The 16,757-nt window shown below is 42.6% G+C and overlaps 2 protein-coding genes across 3 annotated transcripts; one reads left to right on the top strand and one right to left on the bottom strand.

Annotated features, from left to right (window-relative positions):
- Window positions 1-1,027: 1,027 nt before the first annotated feature.
- Window positions 1,028-10,367, bottom strand: fibpa (fibroblast growth factor (acidic) intracellular binding protein a). Of its 2 annotated transcripts, none has more exons than XM_061235467.1 (11): window positions 10,302-10,367; window positions 9,431-9,515; window positions 9,074-9,272; window positions 7,831-7,957; window positions 6,445-6,545; window positions 5,467-5,600; window positions 5,106-5,214; window positions 4,570-4,633; window positions 2,415-2,501; window positions 1,933-2,030; window positions 1,028-1,442 (listed from the first exon to the last, which is right to left on the bottom strand). In XM_061235467.1, the coding sequence occupies exons 1-11, from the start codon at window positions 10,302-10,304 to the stop codon at window positions 1,373-1,375; spliced, it is 1,077 nt and encodes a 358-aa protein (XP_061091451.1). In that variant the 5' UTR covers window positions 10,305-10,367; the 3' UTR covers window positions 1,028-1,372. The 2 variants fall into 2 exon arrangements, with proteins under 2 accessions (XP_061091451.1, XP_061091452.1); XM_061235468.1 differs by lacking the exon at window positions 10,302-10,367 and adding an exon at window positions 9,867-10,294.
- A 1,797-nt stretch (window positions 10,368-12,164) lies between these two features.
- ccdc85b (coiled-coil domain containing 85B) lies at window positions 12,165-14,469 on the top strand. Its single transcript, XM_061236275.1, has one exon. It carries the CDS (start codon window positions 13,467-13,469, stop codon window positions 14,067-14,069), a length of 603 nt encoding a protein of 200 aa, XP_061092259.1. The 5' UTR covers window positions 12,165-13,466; the 3' UTR covers window positions 14,070-14,469.
- The last annotated feature ends 2,288 nt before the right edge of the window (window positions 14,470-16,757 follow it).

Genomic DNA, 16,757 nt, shown 5'->3' with positions numbered 1-16,757 from the left:
ATTGTATTCTTGTAGAAGGGGGTTCAGGAAAGGTACTGGGTAGGCCTGTTTAGTTCCAGCCTCCATTGCTAGAGGACTACAGTTCTGTCATCAACTGATTCTTAACACATAATTGAATATTAATGTGATTTATAATTGTAAGCGTACCATTAATTATCAAACAAATATATATAAAAATATATATTTCCTTGGCAATTTACAAATTAGAACCATTTAATTGATTGAGGTTGTTCTTTAAACTTGTTTCAAGACGGTTGAGTCTTGGCCCATTTGCTTTGCCTTTGAATAATTTTTCCATAAATGGTTTAATTTCTCAGAAGGTTCTCACGTTTTCAGTGGTTTTATACCCCACCAGTTCCACAAAGAAAACATCCTGACCATTTGGAGGAGCATGGGGGTGACAGCTGCCATTACAAAAGCCATTTTACAGGACAATAAAGCTCTCAGCTTGCAGACTGCAGCCCTCACACAAACACACGTGCTGACAGCCCTGACAAACTGTACCGCAACAGTTGGCAAAGCAGCCCCGCGGCCCACACAGTGACCCTCATAAATACTCATTTATACAAACACACATTACCGTGCGATACCAACTTAGAGATCAACTCCCTCTTCTACTGACCCTGCTGCCAACTCAAACTGGGTTTAAGAGCAGCGTGCTACGCGGAGATGTCGCAGATAAAGAATACCGAACCGACTTGGGTGCGTAGACTGCCATTTGCACAGCGTGTGTGGAGTAGTGCAAGATGCGCGTTTGTCTTCGTCCAAGGTTTCGAAAGAGAAACAACCTCCTCGGAGACCATGAAAATGTTCTGCTTTGTTCCGCAGTGTAAAGGTCAAGAAGATCATTTATCTCGCTGTTTTTTCTGTTATTGTAGAACAGCAAGCTGTCAGTGGTCACTTTCCCATGGGGGTGTCCTTATAGAGCCAGACCAACAGGAGATGAGACCCCCCCCCCCACCGCACCACGCACATTCTCAAACACACAACTCATCCTCCCCCATAAACACTCCAGACCACCACGTCACAATGTCAAACAAATACTTTTATTGCAATTAAGCCGTGATTTAAAGCGCGCAGGGTATCTCCGTGAGAAAGAGGAGAGATTTTAATTACAAGTGAACGCGGCTGTCGGTGAAGTTGCACAAGAGGACAAAACGGAAAAGGAGAGGGGAAGAACTGGGGAAGAAAACAACGGCAGAAACAGAAGTAGCAGAGCGAGAGGAAGAGAAGAGAGAATAATGAGGTGAGGGAGATCAGTGACAGTGGAGGACAATATGGAATGAGAGAAGAGGAGAACAATGAAGGCGTGATGGAGAAGGGATTGAGAAATACTCAGAAATCAGAATACTCAGAAATGAGAGCAGATATCCTAGTCGTGGTACATTTTCAGAATGCAGCTCTTGATGACGCCCATATACCGGTCCCAAACTGCTTGGTGTCTGGGGAGGGAGAAAGGCGAGAAAAAGACAGAGGTAGAACAATTTACATTTCAATGAAGAACATTTGTTAAGGATTTTTATGCTATATTGATCTGGGTTAATGACAAGTATGTATGATTTGATTGAAACCATGAGATATCTCTTGTTAAGTGTGTAGGTGTGCAGGTCTGTGTAAACAGTAAGCCACATTCCACAGTGGCTCAACTGTATAAACAACCCAGTATGAGAAACAAGGTATTTACAGATTGTGAGAACACTTGTGCAGAACAGCGACATCTTCTGGCAGAAGTGAGAAACACATCATGACATAGGCAGATGATTGGGGGAAAAAGGTCTGGTAGTCAAGATAAGTTCAAGGCAGGCAAGATCTAAAAGCTCAATACAATGTCCAAACTGATGATTTCGTTGTAAAAACTCAATTGCTAAGGACAGGATCCACGTAATAATAGGCCGAACAGACACGTGTGCAGTAATGCAGAGGCACACTCACTTGAATGTGTCGAGTATGTGTGCAGAGTTGCTGTAGTGGGTGAGGAATAGCTTGACATCTGGAGCTGTCCATCTGTCTGACCGGCAGGGCTCCACAAACTGGGAGAGAAAACAGACTGGCATTATACATCACAACCAGAGCAGGCACTGCAGAAGCTTAAACAAAGAAACACATTAACTCTAAACACACACAGGCATTAACAAATGTGCATGGATACACACTCAGAAATAAAATGACAGCCGTATATATTTTCAAATTTCCCAAATTTACTCAAAGTAAGGTTCTCTTTGGGTACAAATGAGCACATTTCCCAAGAGAAAAAGGTGCACATTAATTATATATTGCTGGCTATGAGTACAATTGTATGTACCGATATGGTACCGCCCCAGCTACAAGCATTTGTACCTTTTTAGGCACTTTTTGTACCTTTATTTCTGAGAGTATTCGTGTATTCCATGGAAAATAAAACTAAAAAGAAGCACCTTCTCTACGAGATCAATGAAGAAATCTCGGACATCTTTGGCATTCAGAAGTTTGGCAGCAATGTTTACCAGGCCTCTCGAAAGGTTCTGGGAGAGAGAGAACGAGAACAGGAAAACATTATACACGCTATTTTTTTTCCTGATAAACAAAAACAAAAAACAATAGAGAAACCACAAATAGAAGAATTCAAAACAGAATCATATAAAAAAATATAACCCAAGAGCTTTCCCAATTCGAATAAGGAATGAGGCCCTATTCATTCCCACATAGGCACATTTACAGAAATGGCTATGAATGTCCCTTTTGTTTCGATATGCACTAGCGTGTGCTAAGCTATCAGGCCATGCTAGCTCAGCGATTATGAATACGATCACGTGGAGTATCAGAAATGGAGAGCACACAGTCCTCTAAGGGCAAAAACATTGGCAAGAATTTGTTGAGGGGGTGTGGGGTTGGGTGGGGTGGGGGGGGGGGGTGAAGTTAAGGAGAAAGCACGGACACTGAAGAACTCATAATGAGAGTTGGCATGATGGCCTGTAGCATGTGAAGCCCTGACCAGGGTCTGTTCTGAAACAGTAATACGTTAGATTTTTTCCATCAGGCTTGCCATTTCAAATATGACATTGTGAAAGCAACTAAACTCATCTACCACAACAGAACCAACATTCTAAAATATTCAGTTTCTAAACAGTGTCTACTTAAAGGTAAATATCTAGGCTTAAAATGAAAAGCATGATCATTTTAAAGCTACAGTATATAGTCAACGTTTTGCAGTGACAGACAGTATTGACTGCCAGGGGACGTTAGTTTAATCAGGAAGAAGTTGTTATATTGTAGAGTAAATATCCTAGAGTGAATATTCTAATAGCTTGAGGCTGATATCAGAAGGTATCTTTACATGTTATGAATGCAGTGTCAAGCACTATTATATACATTGGGTTTTTATTATTTCAAGCCTGATTTACATCAGAATAGCTTTAATACATTACATTACAGGCATTTAGTAGATGCTCTTATCCAGAGTGATGTACAATGAATGCTTCTAAAGTTAATAGGATGTTCATTTTTACTGCCAGCCAAGTCTAAAGGCCTGCACAAAAAGTGCATGCAGTAACCTTGCAGCACTAATTTCAGATATAATTTGCTAAACTGATGTGTAGTATTATGTGCATATGTTTTCATATTCAAGATTTTCAGTTGCAGGAATGGCATGTATTAGACAAAATATTTTACCTTCTTCATCTAAATAGATCATCTTTAATATAGGCTACTTTAAGTCACTATACTACAAAAACAAAAGTGTAAAACGTATGTGGGTGTTGAAATTAGCCAGCAGCTGCACTATTCAACAGGGAAGCAGGCTCTCACTTTGGTTAGTACATAACCTAAATCCCAGATTAATGCCAGATGCTTCAGTTGCATATTTCACCAAATCTGTTTTCAATGTTTGTTACCAATGGGGACTTATTGTGTAGTAAAGTATCTTCTGGCTTCGACTGAAGGAATCAGTCCAAGAGCGTCTTTTACTCATTGACTGACTCACAGTTAGTCAGCTAGTTGCTCAATAAAAAAATATTTTATCAATAGCAAACAAAAATCCCAGCGTAGTACTAGTAGCTGATAAGAACAATGCCTGTTCAGTCTAATAAACATGAAAAAAGCATACTCAATAACTAATTTGTATAACCTAGGGAATGGCCAAAGCTAAGGGTATTAGTTACTAGATGCATTATTAGTCTGGAAAACTCTCTCTCTATAGCAGTTGGAAAGCTATGTTACAGTCTTGGGACTGGTTCTGGAACAGATCCAGCAATTTGATCGGTGCTACTAAATTTCAGCCAGCAATGGCCACTGCTGAGTCGGCTAATCGTACTTTTTGCTTCGCTGCGGCTTCTCCTAAATGCAGCGAGAGAGCAGGAAGATGTTTTCCCTGTCTCCAAACAAACTGAAATGTGAACGTGGGATTGCACAATCCATTTCCTGCCTTTGTCGTTGTATTTGTGACAGGAGCAAAGCACATCTCCTGAAGTTGAAGAGACTTACATTTGAGCATATTTATTTAACATCAGTCCGGCTCAGAAATACAGGTGAACTATGAGGGTGTACAGTAAGGCACGCTTTTTAACTTTGAACTGTGAATCCACCATTGCTCACCTTAAAGTTTGCCTCAATCTCATTGAATACTTTGGTCTTCCCCCTAAGAGCTGTACACACAAGACTGCAGGAGGGAAAGAGGGAGACATGTGATATACAAGGGTTCTCACTCAACGCACACACACACACACACACACACACACACACACACACACACACACCTGTCATTCTGCCTGCACACACATGCAAAACCTGTAAGCACGCACGCACAAACACACACTCTTTCCCTGACTGAACTCCAATCTGAGGTGCCTCCACCCAAATCCCAAGGAGTTTTGGCTTTGTTTCAGAAAATTTAGAAAGGTTTTAAAGACTGCTATTCTATTTTTACAGCAGTTAAGCTTGAGTCCCATATGGCACTCATGGGACTGAGAGGGTTAAATCATTATCCCATTCTCTTCTCTGTGACACTCTCTGATTCATTTATGCAAATACTCTTCAGTCTCCAGACTTATTGCTCATCCTCTCTCTCTTTCTCTCTCCCACTCCCACTCTCTCACACACACACACACACACACACACACACACACACACACCTCTTGTGTTGATCCAACATGTCCTTATCAGTGATTAAAATCTTCAGATCTTTCAGGTCCTGCAGAAACTCTTTATCCAGATCCACATCCATATCCTCCACCATGTTATCTGAGGGAGGGAGCCATGCTTATGCATTATCATGCAGGAACGGAAAAAGGAGTTTACACTGAAACATAACTGCTCTTGCATCCCCATTCTTTTATCACTCATCTACATTGCTCTAATTGTTACCACTTGTTACCGCGCGCTAGTTTTGTGCCACGGCCTGATTCATTTCCCTGTTTCGGCTGTTTTGGCCGGAGACCCACTGAAGCTGCGCTTTCGCTGCAGGCAGTTTGTCAGGACGCCCGTGTTTCTCACCCACGGCCCCCACGGTCCAGTTGTTGATGAGCTGGCAGGCGCAGAAGGCGAAGTCCTGGAAGGAGAGGTACTGCAGTTTCCTCTTTCCTGTCTCGAAGCGGTTGTTCACGAAGAACACAATGGCCGCGTAGTCCCTGCAGAGACAAACAGGGAGACGGGGGGTAGTGACCAGCGTGCATGCATCACCCTGCCTCTCCAAGCTGCTCACCACACTTCCCCTCGTTCTGACTTCCTACTTCTCCAGATAGTTTACGACCTGCTCAACCCATCTGAATTGCATTAATAGATTATGACATCTGTTATATCCATTCTACTTTGACCCCTTCCCGGCCAGCGGAGAATGGGCTCCCCCCACTATAGCCGGGTTCTTCCTGAGATTTCTTTCACCCGGGAGTTTTTTCTCGCCACTGTTTGAGAGCTTCTCTCCCCACTAGAGGGTTACTTCATGTGCTTGCTTTAGAGGGTTCAGGCCTGGTGTTTGCCCTTCTGTTACTCTGTAAAGCACCTTTGTGACAGTCGTCTATACAGCTCCATACAAATAACATTGAATTGAATTGAAAGACAGGCAAAGTGAAGGAAATGTGTGTGCGTTTACCATCTCCTTCCCTCCATACAGCTGTGCAGAACACTTTTAAAAGCGATCCACAAAGAACTATTCCCTAGGCCACAGCCACTACAGATCTGGCATACAAATACTTGGAATATTGTCTACACAGCACTTTCCATGGGCTTTTTTTTTTTTTTTTTTTTTTTTTTCTTTCGCTGGCTCACTCAACATACTTTTATATTATTCAGGCAGGAACTGAAATGTAGAACTTACATATGGCCGGTTCAATCAGATATGTGCTATCGCTTGACTCTTAAGGGCAGCATTTTCCATGGGTTGATTAAATCCAGATATTTTAATCATCGTACTGTAGAATATTTGAGTAAAGTAGACGCACATTGTTGCTGGTGTTATTGGAAGAAAGGTCTCACCTGGCCAGATGGTCAGACATCAGGAAGTGCTGCTGAATGTTCTCCACGAGACAGCCCTTCAGCTCCTCCACCACTTTAAACACACGCTTGAAATTATCGAACTGCAAATAATAATAACCACACACACACAGCAGAATAACATTATACATTACATTATTGGCATTTTGGCAGACGCTCTTATCCAGAGCGACGTACAGTTGATTAGACTAAGCAGGAGACAATCCTTCCCTGGAGCAATGGGTTAAGGGGTAAGGGCCTTGCTCAAGGGCCCAACGGCTGTGCGGATCTTATTGTGGCTACACTGGGATTCGAACCACCAACCTTGCCTGTCCCAGTCGTTTACCTTAACCACTACACTACAGGCCGAATAAGCAGCCAGGAACATGTTTCTTTGACACCGCAGTTAACACGGGTAACAGCAAACAAATAAATTAAATAAAAGTACAAATCCAGGTTTTAAACCCATTTTCTTAAACCCAGTAAGGCACACAGTAGCTTTCTTGCATTTTGAAAATAGCTATGATTTTAATATACGACTATATTTTGCGCTCAGGCAAAGGAGTAACATGGTGGTTGGTCACACTTTCTAGCTTTTTATATGCAATTTGCACAAAAGGGCATTGAAACACGATGAAAGTCAGCGGCCTGTAGCGTAGTGGTTAAGGTAAATGACTGGGACACACAAGGTTGGTGGTTCTAATCGACGGTGTAGCCACAATAAGATCCGCACAGTCGTTGGCCCCTTGAGCAAGGCCCGTAACCCTGCATTGCTCCAGGGGAGGACTGTCTCCTGCTTGGTCTAATCAACTGTATGTCGCTCTGGATAAGAGCGTCTGCCAAATGCCAATAATGTAATGTAATGTAATGTAATGAAAGTATTAAATATGTATTTCAACCGGTTGAGAATGTTCTCCGAATAGAACGTCACACGAGGATAACCGCTCCCCTTTTCCCTCCCCTGTGACCCGTGACCCACAGTTTGCCATGCCCAGACAGTTTGGGTGAACTTTTAAAGTGGGAAATTTAGGCTTAGAAAAATACGTTTTAAAATACCTTTAAATGACCGAATAATAAAACAATTATGCACATTTTGTTTCATTGTCGCTTAAAGACAACTGGCAAGTGTCACATTTAACCACCATGTTACTCCTTTAAAGACTTGTAACCGACCTCTTCATTCATTTCCTATTGAAACTCCGCCAAACTTTCCCCCTCGGGGGTAAGCCTGGAGAGATTATGGCGATTTTGTTGGCGTGTCCGCTGTTGCCAACTGGATCCATTACCAGTAGTGATTGTTACATCAGCAGTAGAATGTGCAGCTAAGACCATTCGGAGGGCATATTTGTAATCTCACACCCGCTGTCCTTGGATGGCCTCTCCTCTCACCTGGCGTCTGCAGCTCTTCAGTGCGATGCCTGTCTTTGCGCTGACATCATCCAGGTCTTTCTTTGTTCCCTTTGACAGTTTCTTCCCCAGGACTTCTCGCACGAAGGCGCTATCAAAAGCGTAGTACCTACGCAGAGAAATACAGATGTTTTGGTATTTATGGACCCATCATGTAAAAACCCAGTGATCATGTCGGTATCTTCAGTACCTGAGGATTTCAGATAACAGTAGGTGGGCTAATCACTGAAGTCTATTTAGACAGCGAGGTGACGGTCTCTGTTAAGGATCGATGTAAACACGTAGCTTGGCCCAGGTTCACACATTTTTGTGGTACACGTCCAGATACACAGCGGCTGAAGGCAGATATTTGGCTGAGGAGTCCAGCTGCTGTTGAAGGGTTTGTCCTGAGCCTGATAATGTTATATTCTCCATATCTCCTCCAACAACAGACCATTGGAGGAGCATTGGAGGCCCCGGTCCAGTCCCACCCTTTATATTCAGTACTACGCCTGCAGAAGCTGCAGAGTTACACACTCAAAATGGGAAGACAAACACAGGCTCAGGTGTAGGCTGCCAATGTGCCTAGGCCTGCTTCTGGACCACTCAGCAGGTGGCCAGAGAAGTATTGGTCCTGGTGATGGTGGAGGTCAGCACAATGACACATGCATCCCAAGGACAGACTGATAGACAGACACACAAGCACTGGGCCAGGGCGATCTTCCCTCCACTCAAATTAAACCCCATGCCAAGCGCTGTGATGGGGACACTGTGCTGTAGGAGATGTGGTCTTTCAGATGAGATGTTAAGGCTCACAGTGGTCATTAAAGATACATAGGTAGGGGGTTACCAGTGTGCTGTCTAAATTTCCAGCCTGGCTCCTTCAACCTGCCACCTAATTGTCCCGATTTAATGGACTAAATAATTACTCTCTCCCTCTCCACCTCGGCTGTTGTTCTTCACCCGGGTGGGTGCTACACATTGCAGGTGGTTGAGGCTAGTTTCCCCCTCATCACTGTGAAGTGCTTTGAGACTGAGAAAAGCACTATATAAATGCAATGTTCCACTTATCTATGCCTCATTAGCACTGCCTGTTCCTGTGCATGCACAAAGACATCACAGATGTAAATGATGATTTTGTGTAATGCCAGATGGAGCGCAACAGAGGCAGGACAATTGTGTGCGCACCAAAGCCCACGCATTCTGTCAGACGGATGAACAGACAGCAGGAGGTCTGAACACCCACCTCTCAATGAGCATGGCCTGTCTGTGTGGAGGGATCTGGAACAGAAGCTGATTGGCCAGCTTGGCTGGGCTGTGAAGAAGACGCTCGCACATCTGGAAGGTACGGAACTGATCCATGGTGTCACTGTGGAGCACCTCCGAACTGGCTTCCCACTCCTCCAGCACCCCTCCCTCCATCCGTACCCGCACCGCCTCGTTCACTGAGGAAGGGAGGACAGCAAAGAGACACAGGAGAACCCAGAGGGAATAGGATATTTGTAACTGTAAATTTGTATTTTACGTGTGTTTGGCAACTCGTCTTGAATAAACATGTAGCGGGTACACAATTAAATGATACCAATAAAAAAATGTGCCATACCTGTATAACCGTCCAGCCATAACTGATAGACCTCCTCATCCATGATGGTGGTGTTTCCCACAAACACATCGAGTTCCACAGACATCTTTGAGAAAATATATTTTAAAGTGATATGCCAGCGCAACCAAACTGGCTTTCCTTAGGAGAGGAGTGCTTGTCAAAAATCCAGATAACATGTGGATCCCACTTAGTGAGGACAGCAACACAAAAGAATGTACTGCAACGCTATTTCTTCAAATATGCTAAGTTGTTACAAACTGACGCTTTGTCAAAAGTTTATACCGTTTCAGTTTCAGTACACTCATTCCTTTTGCTTTTTCAGGAAAATCACTGGCTGACAAGGACTTGTAAATTACATAGGCTAACGTTAGTTATGAAGCATTAGCTACCTCTATAGAAGTAGTAACAGATAATGCAAATAACAGACTTCACTTACCTTATACTTCTTAGAGATCGTTAATCTGTATTAACAAAAGTAGCACGCTACTGCCCACCTAGCCTAGCCCAGCCCAGTTCGGTAACTAACGGCTAATTAGGCCATAGAAACAGTCTATAACACGGAATTCACGGCATATTCCATAAAGTCATCAGTGAAGGCTAGCTAGCTAACACGTTAACAAGCTTATAGCGAATTATTCCTATCTAGCCGGCCAGCTAATGCTGTTAGCTGCCTAGCATACTGACTGGACAGCTAACAAAACATTTGCTAACCGTTAACTGATGAGAGGAAAAACTGTTTTGTACTAATACTAAAATTATAGCATTGTGTGTCTAATGTTAGCTATAAACCACAAACTGCTACTTAGACAAGTATCGCTGTCAAAAACATGCACGGCCCATCTGTTTGGGTTTTTTTCCTGAGAATCCTTACCATTCTATCCCTTCCGGTGTTCTGGCAAGTTTTTTTTAGCGATACATTAGAGCAGTTGCAGCTGACGTCACAAACGACAAAGGGTCTGTTTCCTGTATGTGCGCTTGAGTCCTTGTATGTGAGTTTCAATATGTAAATATGACATTACCTTGGATTATTTAGTTTATTCTGATGATATACTGTAATCATGGGTATAATTACATGTATGTGTTATGGACCCAAGTATATGCATGTATATGGAATTAATGAAGCATACAAATTGTACGTCTACCTTCCTAAAAAATCACACATTTGACATTAATACTAGCAATCACTTTGGTAATTGCTCAGCTTGTCGCAGATACCTTGTCAGCCATATATCAAACATATCAAACTTGAACAGACAAAATCGTCTGTTCAAGTTTGATATGTGCCACAATTGTCTGTGGGTATTGAGGTGCCACATCTTTTATCTGCCTTACACGTGGGTCTCATAACATGAGTAGGTAATCGGCATTAAATACCAAAACTTGAATATATACAGTACTTAGCACTGTGCTGTCTGCCGCAGGTGACTATTGCCATTTCTGGAGTTCTGCTCACTAAATTTCAATGTATCTCTAAAATTATCAGTAGGAAATGGTTGCACCAATACATTTTCTCAGATTTAATGGGGCTAGCCTTATGGGGTAGGGGGTAGCGTCAGGACGACGTGGCAGAAGGAAGTGTGTCATGTCTTCCACTTTTTGCATTGTCCCACTTCCTCTCCCCTGTCGCTGTTTGCTGTATAGTTACTCGCCATTTCCCTGTCGCCAGATTCTGTCCTGATCCTGACAAATGATTTTCCCAATCATTTTTTATACACTGTGATCTAATTATGAATACGACTGAATTACTATTTATGTTTTATCAAATTGCTGTAGCCTGTTGTATTGTATGGATTTGTCTGTAACTGTATAAACATGTACTGTATAATATATTATATACACACTTTCCCCCGTTCCCTATCTTGAATAGATTAAGCCGCATAAACCCTCCCAAATCCCTCTCTTCACCCAACCCCCTTCACATTCACTGTCTCATTCTGTCTTTCAAATACAAAAGGGGAAAATGGCATCGTCAACTTTCTTTTTGTTCAGCACCTCTTTCTCCCTCTCTAATTCCCTCTGTCCTACCCTGATGTTTCCCCTCCCCCTTTATCTAATTCCACAGTGCCCTATTTAGACCATCAAAAATCCAAACAGCTCAAAGCTCAATTTTTCCTCAATCTCCTTTCCCTGTGCATGCCCTACAACTATCAGTGTTACATACATACCTCTCTCTCCCTCCTCTCTCTCTCTCTCTCTCTCTGTGGTTAACACCCTTCATTGTTATGGGCTTACTATGACAATACAGTTGGAATCATGGGCGGAAGGATGTGGTCAAACTCCATGGCTTAAACAGGGGAATAGCCTATTGTCACACTTTCCGTTTGTGTGTGTGTGTGTGTGTGCGCGCGTGCGCGCGTGACTGCTAATATGAAGTTTATCACACAAAAAATAAATCCTCCAAAAGGTCATGTAGGGATGTATGACACAACTACATAATATTGTTTATGGCAAAAATATATGTTGTGTAGAAACGTTTGCATATATACCAGAACAGCAAATATTATTGTTGAATGTATCTATGGCTATATTTTATATCGTTTACCATTTTACATAAATTGTATTATCATTTCCGGCATAATTGTGATCTCTCTGAATTCGATCTGACCCGAACACATAGTAAACGCGATTGTGACTATGACAATATGATGTCATTTTTTCCCCCATGTGGTACAATACGGATTCTTGCCGTAAAGGAAGACCACAACGGGGAAGAGAGAGGGAGGGGGAGGGAGAGTGAGCCAGAGAAAGAGGACGACATTACTGATGCCGCCTCTACCACTAACAACACGGGCGGAAATTCTGCAATACTCTCCAAATAATCATATTTTCACTACATGTTCAAGTAGTAAATAGCGACCATTTTTGAAGGACGCGCAAGGCTTGCTGGATATAATTGTTTTTCCTCCAGGATCCCCCGCATTTCAGAGAAAAGGAGAGGGGGCATACCGATTCTGCCTGTCCTACATTTTTCTATTTATTTATTTAATTAATTTATGTACAGTAGCGGCGACTATTTCTCTACTTCATGTTTTAATTTGATCTGGAAAGATCGTTTTTATATATCATCAAATGTAACAAACGGATATTTTTTCTGAAATTATGGAATGAGGAGTGGGACCAAGGCGCAGAGGGAGACGCATCCGCCAGAAGTGAGTGCGAAGCGGACATTGTTATCGTTGAGGAAAGGGAAATTGCTTTATGCTTTGGAATGATTCTGTGCTTTTCTTAGACCAACATATTTCTTGTTTTATTGGACTGTGTGGATGCATAGGCTACTCGACCTCGTAGTGCATCTCTACCACAGAGGGGCATCCCGTTCTTAAGCACATTTTTTCACCCGTTGTTAATACACCATCACTCGGGAAGGAAGGAACACATGCCTCGGATTTGCTTCGTGTCACCCTTTGTGATAACAAGACATTGATGTCATATCATCATCATCATCATCATCATCATCACTGTGCTCAAGGTTTTCCAAGACAGACAAACAACACGGAGGAAAGTATCAACTGTCGCTTGATAAACCAACATAACTGTGCCGCCCCTACCCGCGCCGGAGACAGAAGATAGTAGGCTAGAGTTTTTGTAGCCTACTTTGCCACAGGCCTTGGAAAACAATGCCCAGCGAGAATATTGAAAATATACTCTTTGAAACAGTGTGGGGCAGTGACTTGTCATAGGAGTTGTTTTGCCTAGTATCAATTCATCGCATGCATGTCAGATAGCAGCGCTGAGTGAGTTTTCACACCAGGTAAATCCAATACCGAAGAATAATCATATAAAACCTAATGTGTTTTAAATTATCACGTTCCGTGCTGGATTAACGTATGCTTGAACCCATTTACAAAAAGGAAAGATTTAGTTGTAGTCCTAAGTAGACAACAACTGTGACACACGGAAAACCCAGGCCTATCTTCTGCCGCACAGCTGGTAACGTGCATTGCCACAGTGAAGGCAACTGCTGAACAGTTGTTGGCAGTCCAAAAGGACTCATCAGACCTCCTGATTAATAGCCTAAATAACCTACCGTAACAAAATGGGAAGTGACAGTGAGATTTACAACCGGGAGCTGTCCAAGATGTCAGACGAGGACTTGCTTGCCTGCACAAAGGAGGAGCTGGTGGGAAGACTTCGTAAAGAGGAGTCCGACAAGATATCGGCCCTAATTCAGCGAGGCCGTCTAATCAAAGAAGTCAACAAACAATTACAAGGACACCTGCTTGAAATCAGGGAGCTAAAAGTCATAAATCAACGACTTCAGGAGGAAAACCAAGAACTGCGCGACTTGTGTTGTTTTCTGGACGATGACCGACTGAAAGTTAAAAAGTTGTCTCGGGAATGGCAGCTCTTTGGCCACCACGCTGCGAAAGTGATGCGCGAAGACCTGGGCGGTTACCTGAAGAAGTTGGCTGACTTGGAGAGGCTACAGGACGGGTTGGTGAAGGAGAATTTGGACTTGAAGGAGCTTTGCTTGGTGCTAGAAGAGGAATGTGTCAGCAGAAGCGACTCCAGCCCCGGCGGTTCGACGGAGCTCAGCTTGCCCTGTATGGTGGTTCGCGACTTAGGTGATGGCAGTTCTAGCACTGGGAGTGTCGGTAGTCCGGATCAACTCCACTTGGTTTGCTCACCTGATGATTGAAGCCGGGCGCACTGCCATCCCATACTCCGGTTCAGAAACCGAAGCAGAGGCTGAGAAAGATGGAGTAATAGCCTACCAACATTCTCAGAGGGGAAATAGTTTACAATGATAACTTTAGAACACGACTTGGAATGAATGTCCCCTATGGAAAGTGGGACACGTGTTTAGTTAGCACGTTTGGACTTATGCAAAAGAATAAAAGCCGAAATGTTTGCAATTAATAGCCATTACGTCTCCTCAGATATAAGCCTATAGTACAAAGTGAATGGATTATGTCATGACTGGGGAAACAGTTACGAGTAGTGGGGTTTTAGGGTTTGGGGCCTCCATTTTACGACAATTATAATGTGAATAATTAGTTAAGGCTGTTTTATTTAAAGATGTATTTTATATTCGTCTTTTCTGGGGTTTTTTTTTGGGGGGGGGGTCTTTTAAATGGAGTTGCATAATGAAGTGTGCAAAAATTGGTGTGTGTATGTGTGTGTGTGTGTGTGTGTATGCGCGTGTGTATTCAGGGGAGGGGGGTCAAATTGATTTACAGTATGGGGACAGAAATGACTTTATTAGAGGAGTGAATAACCCAAATGAAATTGAACTGGAATAGGTTTGATTTGTGCACTGGACTGATCACTTTATGCTGACATGTAGTGGACCAGGCTAAACTGTGTTCAGCTGAATCAATTCTTTCTAAGCCTGACAGAATCAAAATGGTCCCAAGAGCCTGACCAAATATGAGCAAAAACATTTCTCATATATGGCATTGGTGTGTGTATTGGAAAGTCATGACAGCTCACACCAATATGCATGGTGAAAAATAAGATTTTATTTGTGAATGGCTCATTTGGTAAATCAAGGTCTGCACACCATTGATCGGTTAATGGAATAGTTCCTATGATGTCCAAAATGGTTTTGCCAAAAGCGAAATATTGAAAATAATTTTTTTCTGAAACACCATCTGATTATTCTCTGAATTTGTAGACGGATCAAGAATGTACCATAGTAATCCAGACTGCACCGTGGTAGACTGTCTTTTGCACTGGACTGGGTGACATGTAACAGTGACGCACTGGTCTGTGTTGTACTGTGTATACTCACATTGCACTGAATCGGGACAGTTCACAGATCTGTACACCTAGACCTTTCTGAATTATCATATATTGTGCTGTAGAGAGAGCTATATGGCACATAGCTGCACTATATCAAGCTTTGTTCTCCTGAACTGGAATTGAAAGACTAGCTTGTACAGTACACTGGATTTATATACTGGGGGGCCCATCCACGGTGTTTAATTTAATAAGTGCTTATTTGGTATTACAAAGAAATGTTTTAATTACAGTATTTACATGTTACTATTATAATTATATTATTAATGATATTTACTTCATTGTAGTTATTTCTATATCATCATTTTACTTATTTGCCATTTAAAATACGTTTGCTTTGTGTTTATTTTGTTTGACTGTTGGGCTATTATTACCATCATCATCATCACCATCATCAGTATTGCTTTAAATGATTATGATTTGTGTTTTCAATATATAAATTGTGCTCCCTGATTGGCTGCTGTTGGCTGTGTTGCTGGCTGTGATTGGTGGGCTATGCTGTTAGTGAATGGGAGAGCTTTAAATACACTGAGACACACAACTTTGTCTTGGACTCCTTTGTTGTCATTGAATACACACAAAACAGTCGTTCTTATTTTGATGATCAAGCAGTGTTATTTATCCCCAGAGCAAGAAGTGTACAGTCCCCTTGTACCCAATAAACTTTTAAAACTAAAACTTATGGACAGAATTATCCCACCCCTCTCTGGCCAGTGAAAGTACCATTAGGACTGTTTGATAGATTGACAAACTATCCTATTCGACAGTAATACTCATCTACTCAGATTCACAGTCATGTTTTGATAAAGGCGCACACTTACATTTTGTTCCCGTGTCTTACACTAATATTTCTCACATGCACTCCATGTTAATGCAAGTCTTGTGCAATGAAGTCACTCTTTAATTGAGAGGGAGGGAGAGAGCAACAGAGACCCCTGTGTGTGAGGGTCACAGAGTGGATAAACCCGTACACCTCCTCCCTACACTCTCTCCTTCTTGCCCCTGAACCCTCTGTGTATCCGCGTCTAGCCCCAGCCCCCCGTTGACACGTTTTACCTTCCCTACATCTTCTCCCTGTCTTTAGATCTCGTTCTAACTGAGGTCCCTTTCCACATTCTTCATATTTGGGCAGAGGCATACTCACTAACATGGCTTATATTATGCAATATTACCCTTTCATGTATTTGGATATGTATCATGGCAAGAAGATGAAATTATGGCACGTTGCTGTAGCACAAACCCGAGATGAACATCCAGAGCCGCGTGTCGATCAAAAGCCCTTTTTCCTCCCTGCTAATCTATGCAGCTGATCAGGCATGGAGTCTGTTCCCCATTGCCAATCTCGCCTCCTGTCCATCCCTTTAGCCCCAGCCCACACGAAGCCAGCGGGCAGTGTGTTCTGCAGCAACATGGAGGAGGATTTCCTCTGTCCAACAGATGGGCAAGGATTGGATAAAGACGAACCGCACTGACTATGTGATTTGTGCTACTTTAGGAGCTGAGAAAGAGAAAGGCTGTTATACCATTCACTCTGTGTGTTTGTGTGTGCGTGTGTGGGTGTGTGTCCTTGTGTGTGTTTGTGTCT

This window comes from Conger conger, chromosome 3, assembly GCF_963514075.1.
Source record: "Conger conger chromosome 3, fConCon1.1, whole genome shotgun sequence".
NCBI classification, from domain to species: domain Eukaryota; kingdom Metazoa; phylum Chordata; class Actinopteri; order Anguilliformes; family Congridae; genus Conger; species Conger conger.
The sequence above is the reverse complement of the archived record's forward strand: the minus strand, read 5'-3'. Positions and strand labels throughout refer to the sequence as shown.

Coding starts and splice junctions, on each gene's coding strand:
- fibpa (XM_061235467.1), bottom strand. Junction 9,273..9,430: donor ATGGCTGGACGGTTATACAG/GTATGGCACATT, acceptor TCCCTTCCTCAG/TGAACGAGGCGGTGCGGGTA. Junction 2,031..2,414: donor TCATTGATCTCGTAGAGAAG/GTGCTTCTTTTT, acceptor TTTCTCTCCCAG/TTTGTGGAGCCCTGCCGGTC.
- ccdc85b (XM_061236275.1), top strand. CDS start 13,467: ATGGGAAGTGACAGTGAGATTTACAACCGGGAGCTGTCCAAGATGTCA.